Below are 21,623 nucleotides of genomic sequence, written 5' to 3'. Positions count from 1 at the left end.
TTGTCTCCCAACATCGCCTGACAGCCGCTGCTGGTATGGCTGGTATGTTTACGTCCCAGTAACCTAGCGGTTCGGCAAAAGAGCCCGATAGAATAAGTACTAGGCTTACAAAGAATAAGTCCTGGGGTCGATATCTTCGACTAAAGTTGGTGCTCCAGCATGACCGCAGTCAAATGACAAACAAATAAAAGAGTATATTGTGTGTATATATATATATATATATATATATATATATATATATATATATATACACACATATACATAAAAGGAAAATAAGACAAGGTAGAAAATGTTAAAATAATTTTATCATGAAGAACATTTTAGTACCGATTTCAGTCATTGCAACTTTTTCAACTTAGAGTAAAGTATGAAAAACAATTAAATTGTGGAAAAATTAAATGAAATTGTTTTTTAAAAAAAACTATTTCTATAGTTTTCAAATGCAAGGGACGTTTTCCCTTTTTCTCTCCGTCTTTGTCTCCTATTTTTTTAAAGTTGTGGCTTGTAGAGTCGTGTTTGAATTTACACAATATAAACATGGACATGTTCCCAAACACACACACACGCATGCACGCACATACACACACACTCATTTTTAAAATCTTTTTCTTGATTCTGTCATTTCGCTGCGGACATGCTGGGGCAGCGCCTTGAAGAATTTTAGTCGATAGAATCGACACCGTTGATAATTTATTTTTCTTGTTCATCCTGGGACTTATTCTATCCGTCGTTTTTGCTGAACCGCTCAGTTACAGGTACATAAATATAACGAAACAGGCTCTCAAACGGTGTGGGACAAAAACAGACACAAACACCCAAATAAATGTTGCTTCCATCCACGAAATCGTGGCCTGAACAGGTAAATAGCTTCACTAGTGTTTCTCCCCGGCACGAAACCAAACTCCATCTCATCGAGGCTGACTCTCTTCAACTCACATGGTTTTGCTCTGCCCGAGGCTATATCAGAAGACATTTGTCCAGGGTGCCATGCAGTGGGACTGAAACCAAGACCACAGAGTTGGGAAGCTATGACTGCCATTGCTGAAAATGAATTTCGGAGGCAAATTTATAGAACGATTTTTAAAAATTCTTCCCTTTACAGGGATTTATTCTTAACATATTCATCAGGATAGATACACGAAACGAATTTTTGATGGGGACTTTATCATTAAATTCTAAAACTGGAGAAATAAGCTGAACGAGATTCCGAGATATTCATCATTACACCATGAAATGTGGTTCTTAAATATAACAAAGACATTATAAAAATGACATTTAAGTAGAGAGAAATTTCATAAGTATAATGATTTGCAAAAAGGATGGTTTTTACAGCGAAATTGTTTTCTTCTACAGAACTCAAGTTATAAGACATTAAAATTTGCAGAAGAAATTAAGGAACTGACATTTTGTTTAAAAAAGAAACCAAAAAAATAATAAAGGGAGAGAACTGAGAAACTCGTAATGTTAATACATACGAAGGGGAATAACTGCGAAGAGAAAATCTGCAAAAAGTCGAGGCCTTTTGACTCCTTTGACTCGCAGCGAACAAGATTTGAGGTTTCTCGCTCGCAAAAGACAACAGTTGACTCTTCTCAGTTGAGGGGATTTGTTTGCTTGTGTGTAAGTGTATGAGTGCAAGTGTGTGGGTGTATGTGTATGTGTGTGTGTGTGTGTGGTTGTGTGAGTGTGCGCTTGTAAGTGTATGTTGTGTGTATGCGTCTTTGTGTATGTGTGTGTGTGTGTTTGTGTGTACGTGTATACGCAGAAAAGAGAAGCCGTCATAAGAAAACTTTCGTTAAAAACAACAATTCACACGATTTTGTTTTTCTCAATAGAAGTAAATTCCAAAGTAAACGTTTCTAGTAGAGAAGTAGAAGAGAACAGAAGCAGCGATTTACTTCATTAGGAATCTACGGATGCACATAATAGAGAAAAATGAAACAATTATGGACGACTTGCTCCGAAACACCACCGAGTGGGGAACACTTCTCAAAAATAACCTGCAGTTGTTTCCTTCAAAATTCCTACATGCTCGAAATGTACATACATCAAGGTATATTTGTAGAAAATTTCACGAAAAAATATTCATTTTCCTGGAAGTTTCCTGGAATTTAAGTAGACTCTGTTGGAATTTCCGAAAATTGTCCCCCACCCCCATTCCAAAACACTTTCACCGAAAATTTTTGTATATTCGGAATCTACATAATAAATAATATATGCATAGAAAATTTCATTATAAAATATTTATTTTTATGAAAGTTATGACCTTCCAAAATCGGGGTGGGGGGTTCAACTCTGTAGTTATGCCGTTTCTTAACCTCTACTCTATTTCGATCTATCGCTAAACCTAATCGATTCCGATTTAATTGCCATTTTTAGGGCAAACCACCAGGGGTTGTTAACAATGGCTCCTGTTAACGCCTTATTAATTAACTCGCTAATTCAGTTCCTGTAAACCTGCTGCACTAAGAGCGACACGTTCAGTTTCCAGTAACCGGGACCCTGCCTATGTGTCTTATCTAAGTCGAGCGTACACGTCACAAATTTGTGATCTGTGTAGCTGACTATTTTAAACTGTGGACATCCTACACTATCTCTATCCGCTGTCCTACATAGAACTCTATCTAGATACGATCTCGACGATCCGACGCGGTTTGTCCAAGTCCACCGTAGCACATTTGGATGGTCGAGTCGGAACCTATCAGACAAATGGAAACGTCTGAGCAGGTCTTTGAGGCACTTACATCCTCTTCTACTCCTATCCATTCCCACATAGTCTAGATGCGTGTCCAAGGTCTCGTTCCAGTCCTCTACTAACAGTAAAGGTCGAGATGTTCCTAGGAAAACCTCTAAACGTCTAAAGAAATCTCCCCGACCCGTTAAGGACGGTGCCTACACTGCCATCTGACTGAAAGCACACCAATTTCTGTCATCGACGTCTAAGACAACCAGCCTACCCTCCGAGTCTAGGAATATTGGCCTTACATTTTAGGTTCAGACTCTTCGGAAAAAGCACCGCGGAACCACCACCACCCATGTTTGGTAGACAGGGAGAAAAATAGATGTCGAATTGTCCACCAAACATGGATGCGAGGGTCCGCGGGTTACTGAGTCTGGTTTCACTGATAGCTATGATTTCTACGTTCTGTGATTTGATGTCATTTAGAAGATAACCTTGTTTCCAAGCTGACACCAAGCCACGTACATTTGCACAATCTAATTTAAGCATAATTTTGTCGAAACAGTAAAGAGACGAGAAAGAAGGTTACTTACCTCTTGGAGGAGGTCTTTAAATAATTTTTTGGATAGGAATTTTGGGAATTCTCCCTACCGCATTTAGATAGAGGGATTTGGGTGGACATTGGAATTAGACACTGAGGGGAAATGGCTGTAACTTTTTTATTTTTTAAGTTAGGCGATTTTCGATAATGTGTTCTATGTGTCCCGGTCATGCGATTCCCCCTAAAAAAATTTTTGAGATTTCGCCCCCCCCCCCCCCCCCCCGAATTTTGTTGATCCCGTTAGTGGGGTATGTACGAATAGCGTAGAGGCATTTTGGTCACGAATAAAACGTAGGCTGAAATATAAAAGTGGATCATGCGGTAACATGAAATGGTCACATATTGATGAAGCAATGTACCGCGATTATTAGGATATGAAGTGTGAGAATTCGTGGGAGAACTTTCAAACATTTATTAAGCACATAGCCGAAATATATTCACAGTGATTTCAGAAAGGTAAAGGTTACAGTTTTTTTGTTTTTTGTTGTTTTTTTTGCTTTCGAATTTGCTTTCTATTTTTTTTTTTTATTTTGTATTTTTCGTTTTCGAATATATGTTCTCTGGTAAAAAGCGTGAAACTCGCAGTTCAACTTTCTGAGTAAATGCAAGATTTGGACTATCCGCGTTTAGCTATTATTTCTAGCATATCAAGTTTCGTGGTGGGGACTCCACATGTGATCCTTTTTCTGTTTCAATATAAATGTAAGCCGTTCATTTTCACATCTAAGTTGCGAGAAGGCTACTCGTACGACTTGGACATGTAGAACACAATGTCAAAAATGAAAATCGCCCCCCCCCCGTGGGTGGGTGCGGGGGTATGTAGGGGGGTCTAAAAAAATTTTTTAAGGGGGAATCGCATGACCGGGACATATAGAACACATTATCGAAAACGAAAATCGCCTAACTTAAAAAATAAAAAAGTTACAGCCATTTTCCCTCAGCGTCTAATTTCAATGTCCACCGGGATTTGAGTGTGTGGTACTGTGTTTGTGTCATGTGTACTATTTTAATATGTTCTGGTAGTCTTGTTGGTGGGTGATTGTTATTTTTGAAGTCATCTTCACAGATGTTTGTGTGAGATGCGATATTGTTCATTAGTTTTGTGTCTTTTGTGTTTATAGCAGAGAGCATTGTATGCGTTTTTTGTGGTGTTGGTGCTGGTTTAGTTGTGTAAGGGGCTTTCAGGGGTTGTGTACCTCCCTGCTTTGCTTGTGTTTGATCTTGTCTTTTTTTTTAATCTTTTTCTTTTACCCCCGTGGCTATTTGCCATTCTACTGGACTTTCATCGTTAGACGAAAAGTCCGATGGATCAGAAGGCGGTAAGGGCAAGGCATCTGGTTCTATGTGTGTACTTTTAGACGTTGTTGTGTTGTGTGGTGTGTGTGTGTGCTGTTGGGAAATTAGGGTTAGTATTTGTCTCTTCTTCATTGATATTTGTTGTTCTTGGTGCTAGTATTGGTCTATCTTTTGATGTTGGTGGTGGTGTTGTTTCTCTAGTTGGTTTCGGTGTCGGAGGTAATTGTGATGGTGTTGTTTCTCTTCTTCGTGTTGATGGTGATGTCGTTTGGTTTTGTTTGTTGATTTGTTGCTCTTGTAAATGGTTGATAGTTGCAATAGAGACGTTAGTCTCTCTCTATCACCTTTCAACATAATTATATATGAAGATACAGTAGAACAATTAACAACATAATAAAAATAAGTTTTATTTTTGGATGATGCTTGGTTTTACAAATCCTGTGTCATTCAGCTTAGCAGCCACTGATTCAGTTGTAATCGGAATTGGAAGGTAAAGAGCTTCCTTGATGCATGCCAGAGGAGTGTAGTAACGCCTGCGCATGCGTAGTCTTACGCATGCGTAGAATTAAACAAGCAAGCGTTTCCCGCTCAATTCATTCTCTTTCTCGCTGGCCAGCGATTGAGCATGGACGTGTGTTTAAAAGCTGTCTCTACATCTTTCGGTCTTATACTCGACAGCTCGTTATTCTCACCTCTAAATAAGTATAACTAAAGATTTGTATGTTTTACCAAGTAAATAAATGTTGTTTAAGTTGTTTAGTCTGGAGTTCGGCGTTCCGTTCATTTCTTCAATTTTATCGTAGAAAGTCAGGTATACAATCTAAAGATGTACAACCCACTTTCTACTAAAGGAGCAAGTAGCTATTACATCGATGGCATCGTGGTGAAGAGTGCTTCGTTGAGGAGCGAGGTGTTGTCACTTCGAAGGTCTCTCACTCAACTGAGTTATAAAACGAAAGTAACTCTTTAACTACTAGTTTTACTACGCATGCGCACTCGAGAGGCTTCCTGTAGTGTAATCCCTTGCGCATGCGCAGATTGTACTTCCTCAATGGCGGCTATAATTTCGCGACACTTCACTCTTGACGAGATTGCATTTCTTTGTATATTTCTTGGATCATTTGTGGGTTTGGTGATGTTGGCAGCAAACGTTGTCTTTTATTTGTTTTGTGTTTTGATTGTAATTGTTCTCCTTCTTGTTGTTTGTTATGTGCCAAAACGCTCTGTCTCTCTCTCTCTCTCTTTCTTTCTCTCTCTCACTTTTTCTTTCTCTCTCTCTTTCCCTCTCTCTTTACGCATCTGTTCCAACATACATCTGATTCGATCTTTCTTTCTCTCCCTCTTCTCAATATCTATATATACACACATATATAAAACACATTCGCTCCGTCTTTCTCACTCTCTCTCTCTCTCTCCCCTCGCTGTAATATTAAACATTTCTCTGCCCCTGTCTCTCTCTCTCGTTTTCACTCTTTCAATCTCAGCTTAAACTCGACCACCTTTACCAAAACGAATATATCATGATCTCTTTGTCTCTAGCTTTCTTTCTGTCAATCTGTCTGTCTCTTTCTTTCTTTCTTTCTTTCTGTCTCTCTCCTAAACATATCTACCCCCTCTTTCAAAACATATATATCATTTGCCTTCTCTGCCTCTTCTCCCTTTCTTTTTGTAACTTCCCACCTCAATATATATTAATGTATCACTTATCCTCTCTCACCTTTTCACTTCTCTCCCTCGCAACGGCCTGTGAAGCAGGGAACAATTATTTAACAATCAACAGACAACAACTTGTCGACAATTATCCAAGAATACCTTTGGAAATGCAAATCTGGAAAACGACAACACAAACACTGAATGATCTCAATATTCCGATACATAAAGATCGACTTTCATCCTTTTGGGGTCGATAAATTAAGTACCAGTTGCATACTATCCCCTCCTCCAACATTTCGGGCCTTGTGCCTAAAATTGTTGTTGTTGGCACTCCGTCGCTTACGACGTCGAGGGTTCCAGTTGATCCGATCAACGGAACAGCCTGGTCGTGAAATTAACGTGAAAGTGGCTGAGCACTCCACAGACATGTGTACCCTTAACGTAGTTCTCGGGGAGATTCAGCGTGACACAGAGTGTGACAAGGCTGACCCTTTGAATTACAGGTACAACAGAAACAGGAAGAAAGAGTGAGAGAAAGTTGTGGTGGAAGAGTACAGCAGGGTTCACCACCGTCCCCTGCCGGAGCCTCGCGGGGCTTTAGGTGTTTTCGCTCAATAAACACTCACAACGCCCGGTCTGGGAATCGAAACCGCGATCCTATGACCGCGAGTCCGCTGCCGTAACCACTGGGCCATTGCGCCTCCACTTGTGCCTAAAATAGAATAGAATATAATAATACGTAAAGGGAGATAATTAGACATTACTGTTTCAAATATTTCAGGCGTGGAATATACGCATGCGCATTGAAACGTGATTCCTGATTGATGTTGACTTCCAGTTCAATGTCTTTTCAATGAATTTCTTTTAATCAGCTGATAATAACAAATCCATTTAGAATTCTTAAAATACGTTTCTCAATTGCCATATACACACATATATAAACAACACTATCCTTTATGAGACATTTCCGTAAGTATTAATGAAAATATTCTGTTTTTAATTCTGGAGACTTTCGCTTTTTGGTGCCTCAATTCATTGTTCCTCTTCTGTCTTATGAATGAGAAATGTCCTTGATTTCTGCGGGATTTGACTGCTATTTCTAGGTTTAGGAGAGAGATGACTATGAATTGTGCGGGATTTGGCTGCTATTTCTAGGTATAGGAGAGAGATGACTATGTATTGTGCGGGACTTGGCTGCTATTTCTAACTATGAAAGAGAGATGACTATGCATTGTTTGGGATTTGGCTGCTATTTCTAACTATGAAAGAGAGATGACTATGCATTGTGCGGGATTTGGCTGCTATTTCTAACTATGAAAGAGAGATGACTATGTATTGTGTGGGATTTGGCTGCTATTTCTAACTATGGAAGAGAGATGTCTACGATTTCTGCGGGATTTGGCTGCTATTTCTAGCTATGGAAGAGAGATGACTATGTATTGTGGGTACTACTCAAGCAGAGCGGACCCGAACGCGCTGTCGGGCTGTCGCGCGTCCGCGCTAGCTAGTCGTGAGTGGTCGATCCTACGAAAAGTGCAAATGAATACATGTGTGCGCGTTTAGCTGTTATTTCTAGCATATCAAGTTTCCCTCAGTGTCTAATCCCAATGTGCACCTTTTTTAAAATTTATTTACGTTGTTTAGAAAATAAAAATTATTTTGTTCACAAAATTTAATTAAAAGAAAAAAATGTATGAAGTTAACAAAAACAGATAGTGTGTTATTTTTATTCCTTCTACCTATCTACGTTGTTTAGAAAAGAAAAAAGTAATTTTAAAAAAATTATTTACTTTGTTTAAAAGAAATTATTTACTAATTTGCATACGTGCGCACGCGCACACATGTATTCATTTCCACGCGCGCACTTTTCGTAGGATCGACCACTCACGACTAGCTAGCGCGGACGCGCGACTGCGCGTTCGGGTCCGCTCTGCTTGAGTAGTACCTGTATTGTGTGGGATTTGGCTGCTATTTCTAACTATGGAAGAGAGATGTCTACGATTTCTGCGGGATTTGGCTGCTATTTCTAGCTATGGAAGCTTCCTTCTGCACTGTCCATCGCTGCCAAGTTTGGAAAAGGAAGATCTACGTTTCATTTTAGGCTGAAAAGACAAAGTGGAGAAAAGAATTGCAATGGCGATGTCTGTCATAAAGGAGTGAGGAACAACGTTCCAAGGAAACGGGTTTCACACTTGCGTTTTTGTGTGTGTGTAAAAGAAGGCATAACTACAGATGTATACCCCAAGCCACTGGCTTTGTTGCCTCATAACTTCCAGAAAAATGGATGATTTGTATCGAAACTGTCAACACATAATCTCTTAGATCCTGTCGATAGAGTGTACCTAAAGATTTGTTGGAAATATGTTTCCGAGGGGATGGGGAGAGGAGTTTTGGGAAATCCACAGGCATCATTTCGATATAACTCGATCGGCCAAAACATTGTAACCGGCTCCTTCCGTGGCTGTCAGTTGACGAAATGGGAGAAGAAAAAAGGGATCTTTTTGGTTTGACGGGCAACACTTGTTTTCTTAACGAAACACTTTCAAACTTGGGACACTGGTAGAATGTGTCATATAAAACAACTTCTTCTCTTAGCCTTCTTAACAAAACATTGTACATCGCAAGTTATTTCATGTTAAAGTTGTCGTATTTCTGTAATTTCAACCAATCACTGACGTCTATTCAGCTGAATACAGTTACTGCTGTTTTGTAAACAATAATTTTTTGCCTGTGAGAAAAATGTTATTCCCTGTTGACATATTTCATCCGGTTTTTTGGTTTGTTTTCTTTTGAAGCAGACAAAATTACTGAAAAATGGTAATTCATACGCATATATTGTTTATATAATAAATTACACTGTGCGTACCTGTGCTTGTAACAATTTTTCGCTAATTGAAAAAATAAGCAACACACGTGTTTACGAACAGTCTAGTTAATCGGAAATGTCAGAGCTAACGGGGATTAATACCATATACACCGCCACAGCAGTAACTGTATTCAACTGAATAGACGTCAGTGATTGGTTGAAATTATCGAAATCAGACAATTTTTAACATGAAATAACTTTCAATACAAAAATTTTTATCTGTTCTATAACATAAAATATACAAGTATACGAAGTTTGAAAGTGTTTCGGTACCAAAAACACTACATAAAACATAAATGAAAAATGTTGCCCGTCAAACCAAAAAGATCCGAAAAAAGCTAATGGGTTGTGCGTGTTCCTCTGTCTGTGTGTACGTGCTTGTTTAAAAAAAAAAAAAAAAGCTGACTACTATAATTGATATTGTGTTCCAATTTTCTGTTTTCTGCTTAGAAATTTTTACGGATTTCACAAACACACCTGAGGCAGGTAAGAACGAAATATGCAAGGCTTTTTGTCTGCAAGTTTAGAATGCGACATTGCTGGCATAATTTCGTTCTATCCATATTCCACAACACATAAAGACAGAACAAGCATGCACACACGTAGTACAACCCATTGGCTGTCTTCTCTTCCCATTTCATCAAATGACCATTGAGAACAGCCATGGAAAGAGACAATTTCAATGTTTTGGTCCATCGAGATATATCGAAATATCACCAAATCAGGTGAGATAACAAAGGACTGACACACCTGGCACCTGGATGTGCTGAAGAACACCTGGTTGTGAAAAGTACCCATGGTGGTACCATGTAAAAGTCCCTGTGTGGAGACAAGGTAATAGCACTTGTGCAGCAATGTGTAAACGTGCTTTGTGTGGTGCCATATAAGGTCATCCATCACACTGTGTAAAGCGGTTGGCATTAGGAAGGGCATCCAACGCTAGAAACCATACCAAATCAGACTGTAGCTCCCCCCCTCTCGGCTTGCCAGCTCTGGTCACACTATTCACCTCATGTTAGCATGGACAGTGGACATTAAATAGTGATGATTAAAAATAAAAAGATTATCCTCTTCTTTGCTTTGAGGTATGGGACTTTTCTTTTGAAATTCCACCTTCCATGATTAGTAAACACAAATAGAGTGTGTCGTTATCTCTGTCTATATATATATATATATATATATATATATATATATATATATATGTGTGTAGCAAAATAATTGAGATTCAGATGAATTATGTACTGAAGTTGAGGCACCAAAAATTAGTGTGGTATTATCCATACAGTTTCAAAATACGTTGAATAAAATGAAAATAAGCAACAGGATATCCAGGGGTGATGCAGTACGATCATTTCAAACAACCCCATTCAATTGAACAATGCAATCATGACATCAATTTAAATGCAGAGCTATCCTCAGCTGCATAAAAAATAAATAGAATTATTTAATGAGTTGGACACATTTGTATAATTTTACCTAAATCCTCTCAGAGGGTAAGAAGACAGACAAAGTCCAGGCTGTTTTTTCACTTCAGCTTCTCAGACAGGCAGAAACAGATCTGTGCACACAGCACACATAAATACATAAACATATACACACACATATGTATACATACATGCTTGTGTGTGTATGTTAATTAAAATATTCAGTTGTTGAATGTTTATTTTATCTCAACAGAAATAAATCTGTATTTTTTTTGACATAGCCTCTGTATCTTACACTGTTGTTTCCATATAATTTCAGAACATCAGATGCCATTGATTTAACAGAAGAAACATGCTCAGTATTTACCATTTTATTGAAGACTTAAAGAAAATATTATACAAAAGAGAAGTAGGACATTGTTTCTGCAAATCTGTCGTAGAATTCCTGTGAAACATTTGTTCTGAAATAATACTATTAGCCAAGTTTCTGAACAACACTGACTGGAGTGTCAAGAAGAGGAGCTTCTGTGCTGATGAAACTTGGATAAATTTATGTAATTGCTGCTAGAAAAAGGCAACACTGGATTGAAATACAACAGCAGAAGTATTTGTAAGGAATTAAGTATAAGAATAAAACAAGAAAAAATTTTAACTGGGATTTGAGAAGAAAATAATGGAAAAGAGAGAGAAGCTTAAAGAATTGATTTCCTCTGAACAAATGAAAGAGAAAAGAAAATTGTCTTATGACTGTGACATCTGTAAAAAGGTCTTCTCTCTCAAATGTAACCTAATTTCCCACAAACGTATTCATACAGGAGAGAAGCCATATCATTGTGATATCTGTGGTAAATCTTTCTCTGAAAATACTACCTTAATAAAACATATACGTATTCACACAGGAGAGAAGCCATATCATTGTGATGTTTGTGAGAAATCCTTCTCTCAAAGTATTCATTTAACTAGACACAAACATATTCATACAGGAGAGAAACCGCATGAATGTGGTATATGTGGTAGATCATTCTCTCAAACTATTCACTTAATTGGACACAAACGTATTCATACAGGAGAGAAGCCATATTATTGTGATATCTGTAGTAAAACATTCTCTCGAAGTGGTTTGTTAACTATACATAAACGTATTCATACAGGGACACCATATTCTTGTGACGTCTGTGGTAAATCATTCTCTCAAAGTAATGACTTAAAGAAACACAACCGTATTCACACAGGAGAGAAACCATATCACTGTGATATTTGCGGTAAACCATTCTATCAAAATAGTGACTTAACAAAACACATACGTATTCATACAGGAGAGAAGCCATATCATTGTGATATCTGTGGTAAATCATTCTCGGAAAATAGTGCCTTGGCAATACACAACCGTATTCATACAGGAGAGAAACCATATCATTGTGATATTTGCGGTAAATCATTCTCTCAAAGTTATACCGTAAAGAGACACAAACGTATTCATACGGGAGAGAAGCCATATAATTGTGGTATTTGTGGTAAATCATTTTCTCAAAGTGATGCCTTAAAGAAACACAACCGTGTCCATACAGGAGAGAAACCGTATCATTGTGATGTTTGTGGTAAATCCTTCTATCAAAATTGTAACTTAACGAAACACAAACATATTCATACAAGGGAGAAAGGAAAAGGGTAGAGATTTTTTGTTTTGTTGTTTCAATATTCACCTCCCACTCATATTTATTTCCCATGGTGTAAGGACCTCTATACCAAATCCACTTCTCCTGATAACCCTACACATTATTCTTTCTTGAATATCGCATCCTGTAATTACAGCATATTTCCTGTTTATTGTATTTTAAATGCTTCACTCATTAATTATGTTACACAATAACTTACAATATTAATTTTTTATACTCAGGAATATTGTAAAGGGAAATATTTATGTAAACAATGACTCCAAATACAAAACAAAACAGACCTCAAAGGAAGAACATGAGGCATAAGTGTAGTTTAGTACCCCACACCTGACTGATTCCTTGTTAGTTTCTGATTGATGATTTCTTTAAATCAAACTCTGTTTTTCAATTGTTGAAATTATTGTGATTTCTCATTATCCTTTGTCAACTCTGTTCCACTTTGATAAACTTATCCACTTCTTCAGCATGTGAGGTTAAATTCATTTCAGCCTAGATAACCTATAAAATATCTTTTGTTACTCTGACCTAGCTTAGCTAAGAAATTTTTATAAGAACGGAACAGTAAATAGAATGCTCTCTTTCTCTTACTTGACATCTGTAACAGAGGCAACATGTCTTGTCTCAGTAATGTCAGTGACATAAAGATGTCTCTTTCCTTGCTGGATGTTACAGATGTAACATTTCTCTCTTATCCTGTCTTATCAGACATATTTACATGATGGACAACAACTACACCCAATCTTTATGTATTAACAACTCGAAATAATTCTTTAGCTGATAATTCTAAACAAAAGCCAGTTCACATGTGATCTATTTCTTGTGTCATTTATTCTATGTCTGATTAATTTAACATGTGGCTTTATACATGTAGGGTGTCTGGCTTAAATTTGACAGTTTGCATTAAAATAACACAAACCACAGTATCCCATCCAAAAATAAAAGTATACTAAAAGACCCCAAAATATCAACTAGATTATGGCTGGGAGGCAGCAGTTTACTCAAAGTAGCCACCCAAGACAGCTCCAGAAGATTTTTTTCTGAAAGATGTCATAAAATATTGTGAAATTAAGCCTGAACACACTCTGGACCAACGTTTGTCTTTACAAAATTTCAGACCCTGAACTTGTGATGTGTAAATTGTTTGTTCCTTAAAGGCATCGTATCAATGTGCCTTTTATATGAATCATATCAAACAACCCTGAAAAACTCTGAATTTGTGTGCTTTTCCAGAAAAATGAATTTCACTTTACAAATCTGCATCCTGAACAAAATCATTCATAAATAATAATAATAATAAAAAAAGACAATTATCATCTCGAAGAGGAAGTCATCTGTAGATAAAAATAAAAAAATATATATATTCTGTAACAAATAACTCAACTTTAAGATCTACTCTCTCTCTGTCACCATCAGCCACTCTCTACTAATTACCACACTTTTTATGTTTCCTGAATAAATTAATCACAAACTGGGATTCAGTGTGAAAAGTACATCAATATTCGAAGTTACCTTTCAGTTACTTTTGAAGGTTCAAAATCCGTGGGAATAACAGCAAACGCCTCTCTATTTGTCTATCTCTTTCATTTCTCACCTTCCTAATGGTAAACTGTATAGTTACCACTCTTTCTGCATATATATATATATATATATATATATATTAAAGCATATCATTCTCATTGAGTGAGTGACTGTGTGTGTGTGTGTGTGAGGAATTTGATTAGAGTGCCAGAGTGATTTAAAAATGGTATGTAAAAGATAATTTATATTCTGTCTTCTGTCGCAAATCAGTCAATGTTGAATGTATTTTAGTTACAGCCACACCTTGATTACGTCTGTCCAGAATAGTCCTCCTTTGATATTTTACATTTTTGATGGCTCAAGAGATAGAAACATCGATGTCTTGGAACCCAACAGGTGGCAGCACTGGACAGATATGATGCTTTTACACAGTTTTTTTTTTTTACCAAAAGAGAGAATGTTTTCTCTACAGTAACTACAGTTTGTTGTGTGTTTAATATGTCTGAGTGTGTGTATGTATATTTCTGAATGTAGTTCTACATATGTATATACTCTATGTGCAGATTTCTTAATTAGTTCACAAAAATTTAAAAAAAAAAAAAAGAAAATGAAAATGAAAATGAACTTTCCTCATTTTCAATAATATTCTACATACAACGTATCTGAATATTCTGCTTGAGGTTGAAAAAAATCTGGGCAAAATCGTAATTTCTGAAGCTTAATGGTACACTCACTGGTCGTTGATTGTCTAAATTCCATTTCTTTTCCTTTTTCGAGACTTATTCACATTTGACTATATTCACCAAAAATATATTTCACGATAGAATTGAGAAGGCTGCTGATTAGCGTGAAATAGACACAAACAACTGGTGAGTGTGTTTATAGCCAATATTATGACTCCTCACAAATGTAACAAAATTGGTGTCAAGACACATTGTCAGATTAAACTTTTTGAAACATAAATTCAAAATTCGTAAGAAATTATTTGTATTAAAAATATCACAGCTGTAAGTTATCTCAAGAATGTAGATATAGAGGGAGATATAATGCAGGGAAGCTGTTATCAACAACTGTTGTATTTGTTTCCATGTACGAATAAATTTAGACTTATTAATTGGTGATTCTTTGTTTCATATAGAAGGAGTTTTGACAGTCAACCATATTTCTGCATGCTGTAGGTGGCAAATACAGAGCGTGGCGCCAAGAATGATCAACCAACGGTAATTAACAGCCGAAAGACCAGACCAACAACGAATGGATTAATTGTTTTTCATATAAAATGGAAGTACACACAAAATTACTGTTTGAAAGGGATCTCACACCATTTTAGAGACAACACCCAAATGTTCTAAAATTTGTATTGATTTTTGTATAAAATTGAAGGACACTTTAAGAATGATCTGTGAAACACTGTGCTAAAGGTGGCCTCACTTCATGCTAGAAATAACAGCAAAATTTGCATTCTTTTTCATAGAAAAGTGTAGCACAACTGTCAAAATATTCTCCAATGAATTCATACCATGCTAGATATAGCAGCCAGTTGCTCCCAAATGTGCATTGATTTACATAGAAAGTTGAAGGACTTGAAAAAAAATCCCATATGTGGTCATTCTTTATGCTAGAAACAATAAGCAAGTGACACGAAATTCATTATATCGAATAACAATTGAGGGACACAAAAGGATTTATATATGAAGTTAAAGAAGCTACGGTCATACACCATGCTAGAAACCCCAGCCAATGGCCTTCAAATTTCAGTTCTTTTTCATATAAGAGTAAAGAACATTTTCAGACACAGAAACCATGCTAGAAATACCGGCCAATGGCCCTGATGTTCGCATCTGGAAAGGCCATAGCTACCTCATCCTCCCCTCTCTCTCTCTCATATATTATTGCATAACCCCGCCTCCCTGATTTCTCCCTCTCTCAGTAACCATATATAATCAATTCACTTTATGTCTTCCCTATTTCTTTCTCTCCGCCTCTTTTTTGTCCCCCCTCCTACTCTCACTCTCTCATCATCTCTTTCCTCCCTCTCCCTGACACCTCATTACATATTGCCCCGCCTCTTTTTCTCTCTTATCTCATAGACTCCCTCTTTCCGTAAACCTTTATATCACTTCCTTTTCCATCTCCTGTCAATCATTCTTTGTCTCGCTTTACCCCTGCTGGACTTACTCTAGTCTCATTTTGCTCCGTCTCTCTCTCTCTCTCTCTCTCCCTTTTCGTCTCCCTCTTTCTTTTCTCTCTCTCTCTTTCCCTCTCCCTTTCTCTCTCTCTCTCTTTACGTATCTATTCCAACCTTCGCCTGATTAAATCAACAGGAAGTAAGAGTGAGAGAGAAGTTGTGGTGGAAGAGTACAGCAGGGTTCGCCACCATCCCCTGCCGGAGCCTCGTGGGGCATAAAGGTGTTTTCGCTCAATAAACACTCACAACGCCCGGTCTGGGAATCGAAACTGCGAGTCCGCTGCCCTAACCACTGGGCTATTACGCCTCCACAATGATACGTGAAGGGAGATAATTAGTCCTCGCTGCATTAAATATTTCAAGTGAGGAGATACGCATGCGCATTGAAAAAGGATTCCTGATTGATGTTGACTTCCGGTTCAATGTCCTTTCAATGAATTTCTTTTAATCAGCTGATAATAATAAATCCATTTAGAATTCTTAAAATATGTTTCTCAATTGCCATATACACACATATATAAACAACACTAGGATCTATTTTAAAACGGGGGCTCCAGTATTTTCTTAACGAAACACTAATGAAACACTTTGAAACTTGGGACACTGGTAGAATGTGTCATATAAAACATCTTTTACTCTTAGTCTTCTTAACAAAAAAAAGGAATTCGCAAGTTATTCCATGTTAAAGTTGTCGTATTTCTGTAATTTCAACCAATCACTGACGTTTATTCAGCTGAATAGAGTTACTGCTTGGCGGTCATAAAAATGTTATTCCCTGTGACATATTTCATCCGGTTTAATCGTAATTTATACGCATATATTGTTTATATAATAAATTACGCTGTGCGTATCTATGTATGTAACAATTTTAGAGTTCGGATTCTAGAGTTAGGGTTAGGGTTACGGTTACGGTTAACAATCTAGTTAGGGTTAGGGGATTAATACGATATACACCGTTACAGCGCTAACTGTTTTCAACTGAATAGACGTCAGTGATTAGTAGAAATTATCGAAATAAGACAATTTTTTACATGAAATAAATTCGAATACAAAAATATTTTTCTGTTCTATAACATAAAATAGATAAGTATACGAAGTTTGAAAGTCTTTCCGTACCAAAAAACACTACATAAAACGTAAATGAAAACTGGCGCCCCCGTTTTAAAATAGATCCCAACAGTATCCTTTCTGAAACATTTCCGTAAGTATTAATGAAAATATTCTGTTTTTAATTCTGTAGACTTTCGCTTTTTGGCGCCAAAATTCTTTGTGTCTTCTATGTTTTATGAAAGAGTGATGTCCTTGATTTGTGTGGGATTTGGCTGCTATTTCTAGCTTTAGGAGAGAGATGTCTACGATTTGTGCGGGATTTGGCTGTTATTTCTAGCTACGAAAGAGATATGTCTATGAGTTGTTCGGGATTTGGCTGCTATTTCTAGCTACAAAAGACATACTCTATGATTTGTTTGAGATTTGGCTGCTATTTCTAGCTACGAAAGGGAGATGTTTATGATTTGTGCGGGATTTGACTGCTATTTCTAGCTTTAGGAGAGAGATATCTATTATTTTGTTTGAGATTTGACTGCTATTTCTAGCTATGGAAGCTACCTTCTTCCCTCTCTGTCGTTTGTTGTTTGTGTTTTAGTTTGAGAAAGATTCTCAAATATTTTGCAACAACTGAAATGTTTGGAAACCAATTCTTTATTTTAATTTATCGATTCTTTCTCAATATTACTATCGATCTGTGCCCCAACCAACTTGGAATTTGTTTCCTCCTATCTTTCTGAAAAATAAAATTATCTGAAAGAACCTTTTTTAGATTGTTTAGAGAAGGATTCAGTTGGAATTTGTTGGGAAAAGAAAAATACAACTGAATGGATTATTTATACACGTCGAATTATCTTCATCACGTATATGAAAATGATTCGGGTGCGGTGGCCACTTATGGAAATCTGATTTCCACCCGCTTTTAAGACACCGAACCCCATTGTAATTCTTGGGTAGGATAATGTAGGATACCGTCCTAGAAGGATGGAAGTAAAGGGATCAATTTGTTTTTGTTCATATAATAAAATATAAACTTTTATTTGGCAAAATATTTTTAGAGGAAGAAATGAAAGTGAAACCAAAAGTATAAAATATGAAATTATCAACAGAAAAGAAGGGAAATACTCCACCAACGAAACAAAGGGAAAGAAAGAAGTGGGGAAGGATTAACCAGAAGAAGCGGGTGGGGAGGGGGTTAATCTTTTATATTTTTATTGTTTTTTTCTTTCTTTTATTCCTGTAAAAATCTGTTGCTAAATAAAAAAATCTATATCCCCTGAAAGTGAAATGTCCTTCAAAAAGTATATTTTACGATAGAAACCAAAAGTAATCTACAAATATTTGATGAAACCCGTTTGATATTCAATTGGGGAAATTCCTGTCTGGGTCTCAGGAACTTGTATATCTGTCAACGATTCACTCATTTTTGTTGATCCAAACGATGACAGCATCCATAGACAGACGATAAAAGGGCGATGGATGTTCATGAGGAAGAAAGGCGATGACATGGAATTACTCTTTCATTTGTTTCAGTCACTTAGCCATGGCCATTCTGGAGTATTGGCTTTGAACAAATAGACACCAGGACTTATTTTTGTAGTCTAGTACTTATTCTATCGGTGCCTTTTTGCCGAGCCACTAAGTTACGTCAAGTATGAAATTTGTAGTAAGGGACTTGGTGAAATTTGACAGCTGCTCCTTTTGTGCCATTATTATATTTTGACAATCTTTATGAATCGTTTTGAATCGAAATGTAACGTGATGAGAAATGGGGCCAATAAAACAACTGTAAACGTTCAGCAGAATGGTTGGACAAAAACACAGTCCAAAAAGCAAAATTCATCTAAAGAAGCTGATGGTATGTGTTTGGTGGTCTGGCTCATGTGTGATCCATTATGATTTAATTAAACGTGGTTCATCAATCATAACCAAAGTATACTGCAGCCAAATGGATCAAATGATACAGAAACTTTGATCAAAACAGCCTAGATTACTTAACCTTATCCACTTCTATTTTATTGCAAGACAATGCTTGACCACAGAGGCGAAACTTCAGGAGTTTGAGTTGGAAGTTCTCCCTCATCTACCATACTCACCTGATCTTGCCCCCACTCACTACCACTTCTTCCAGAATTTGGATCACTTTTTCATAGGAAAAAAAATTTAGTTCCAATGATGCATTCCAAGACTTCATTGACTCTAGGTTGCCAGGCTTTTACAGTTCTGGGCTGGACAAGCTACCGCTGAAATGGCAAAAGTGTATTGACCATTTGACCATATGGGTGCATACTTTGATGAATAAAACTATTCCTTGTATTTTTTTTGCATCTAGTTTCAGCTCATGAGCTGTGGCCATGCTGGGGCACAGCCATTTTTATCTGCTTGCGAAGACCTGTTGAGGCAAGTGAAATCGAAATCAAACTAAATTCGACGACTGGCACCCATACCAACGTCATCTCCTTCATTGGACACGAAACTCAGCTTGCGAAGACTTATTGAGGCAATCGAAATCGGGATGGCACCTGTGCCCAGCGTCGCCTTTCTGGCACTTGTGCCCATGGCATGTGTAAGGACTTTCAAGCGAGATTGTTGCCAGTGCCCCTGGACTGGCTTTTGTGTGGGTGGCACATAAAATACACCATTTTGAGCGTGGCTGTTGCCAATACCGCCTGACACGTAAAAGCACCCACTACACTCTCAGAGTGGTTGGCATTAGGAAGGGCATTCAGCTGTAGAAACTCTGCCAAATCAGACTGGAGCCTGGTGTAGCCATCTGGTTTCACCAGTCCTCAGTCAAATCGTCCAACCCATGCTAGCATGGAAAGCAGACGTTAAACGACGATGATGATGATTAGCAAACCTTTTTTTTTTCTTTTCTACAAATGTTCATGGATGGAATGTCTGCAATCACGTGTGTGCTCCTGTCAAAACAGATTGGGTTCTAAACAACAATGTCAAGTTATATTTCTGGAGAAAGACTAATGTTAGTATCCACCATTCTGTAGTTTTTCTTTTCAAACTGTTACACAATGGGAAGGTGTCAGTGTAGTTTGCAAATATGGAAGCTTCACACAGGATCCTATGATGTCAATTTTAATGAATTAAAATAGTGAGTTAACAAGACACAATCGTATTCACACAGGAGAGAAACCATATCATTGTGTTATTTGTGGTAAATCATTCTCTGTGAATAGAGACCTGGCAAGACACAAACGTACTCACACAGGAGAGAAGCCATATCATTGTGATATCTGTGGTAAATCATTCTCCCAAAGTGATGCCTTAAAGAAACACAAACGTATTCACACAGGAGAAAGACCGTATCATTGTGATATCTGTGGTAAATCATTCTCTCAGAATATTGTCTTATCTAGACACAAATATATTCATACTGGAGAGAAAGAAAAACTGTAGTTTCTTGTTTGTTATATTTGCTTCATATTCCTGTTTTATGCAAAGGAAATTATGACTAAAATATTTCCAAACAATTTAGATTTGCTTTTGTTTTGTTTCTTTCCAATATTCACCTCCCACTCTTTTCAATTTCCTTTCCATAATGTAAGGACCTCTATACCAGATCTCCTGTTCCTGACAACCCTACACATTATTCTTTCTTGAATATTGCATCCTGTAATCACAGTATATTTCATGTTTATTGTCTTTTAATTGCTTCACTCGTTAAATATATTATGCAATGACAAGTTATGAGTTTTTCATACACAAGAATATTGTAAAGTTTACATAGACAATCACCTCAAGTAGAAAAACAGAGAAGACCACAAGGGAAGAATACGAGCCATAAGTGTAGTTTAGTGCCCCACACCAGACTGATTCCTTGTTAGTTTCTGAATAATGTTTTCTTTAAATTAAACTTTGCAGAGATAAGTTTTCAAATGTCCAGATTAAGATTATTTTCATAAAATTGAGAACGTTCGTTCTTACGTGCATACTACGTACGTACGTTCGTTAGATCGTTCTTTCGTTCGTTCGTTTGTTCGTTCGTACGTACGTACGTTCGTTCCTGCGTGCGGACGTACGTACAAACGTCCATTCTTTTGTTCGTTCATTCGTTCGTAAGTTCGTTCTTCGTTCATTCGTTCGGTCGTTCGGACGTACGTACTTTCATTCGATATTTCCTGATTACGTACATACGTATGTACGTACGTTCGTTCGTTTGTTCTTTCGTTCGTTCGTTCGATCGTTCATTCCTACGTACGTACGCTCGTCCTTTCTTTCTTTCGTTCGTTCTTTCTCTCGATTTTACGTACGTACGATCATTCATTCGCATGTACGTACGTTCGTTCATCGTTCGTAGTACTTACGTTCGTTCATTCGTTCGTTCGTTCGTACTTAGGTACGTACGTATCTGAGTTCGTTCGTTCGATCGTTCATTCGTTCCTAAGTTCGTCCTTACGTACGTTCATTCGTTCGTACGTACGTACGTACATTCGTTTGTACGTACGTACGCAGGTTCGTTCGTTCGGTCGTTCCAACATACGTACGTACGTTTGTTCGTTCTTTCGTTCGTTTGTACGTACGGGCATAAGGCACGTTCCTTCGTTCGATCGTTCGTACGTTCGTTCTTTCGTTCCTTCGTTCGTATGTACTTACGTTCGTTCGTCTATTCATTCGTTCTTTTGTTCGTTCGTACTTACGTACGTTCGTTCATCCGTT

The 21,623-nt window shown here is 37.3% G+C and overlaps 2 protein-coding genes across 2 annotated transcripts in view; one reads left to right on the top strand and one right to left on the bottom strand.

Moving 5' to 3' along the window:
- The window catches only part of LOC106882791 (uncharacterized), a 179,574-nt gene that overhangs the window by 77,581 nt on the left and 80,370 nt on the right, over window positions 1-21,623 (bottom strand). The window lies entirely within an intron of this gene.
- LOC149130329 (uncharacterized) lies at window positions 5,616-13,692 on the top strand. The gene is made up of 2 exons (XM_089345193.1): window positions 5,616-7,199; window positions 10,840-13,692. The coding sequence occupies exon 2, from the start codon at window positions 11,194-11,196 to the stop codon at window positions 12,190-12,192; it is 999 nt and encodes a 332-aa protein (XP_089201319.1). The 5' UTR covers window positions 5,616-7,199; window positions 10,840-11,193; the 3' UTR covers window positions 12,193-13,692.

Source organism: Octopus bimaculoides, chromosome 29, assembly GCF_046866305.1.
Source record: "Octopus bimaculoides isolate indiv1 chromosome 29, ASM4686630v1, whole genome shotgun sequence".
NCBI classification, from domain to species: domain Eukaryota; kingdom Metazoa; phylum Mollusca; class Cephalopoda; order Octopoda; family Octopodidae; genus Octopus; species Octopus bimaculoides.
The sequence above is the reverse complement of the archived record's forward strand: the minus strand, read 5'-3'. Positions and strand labels throughout refer to the sequence as shown.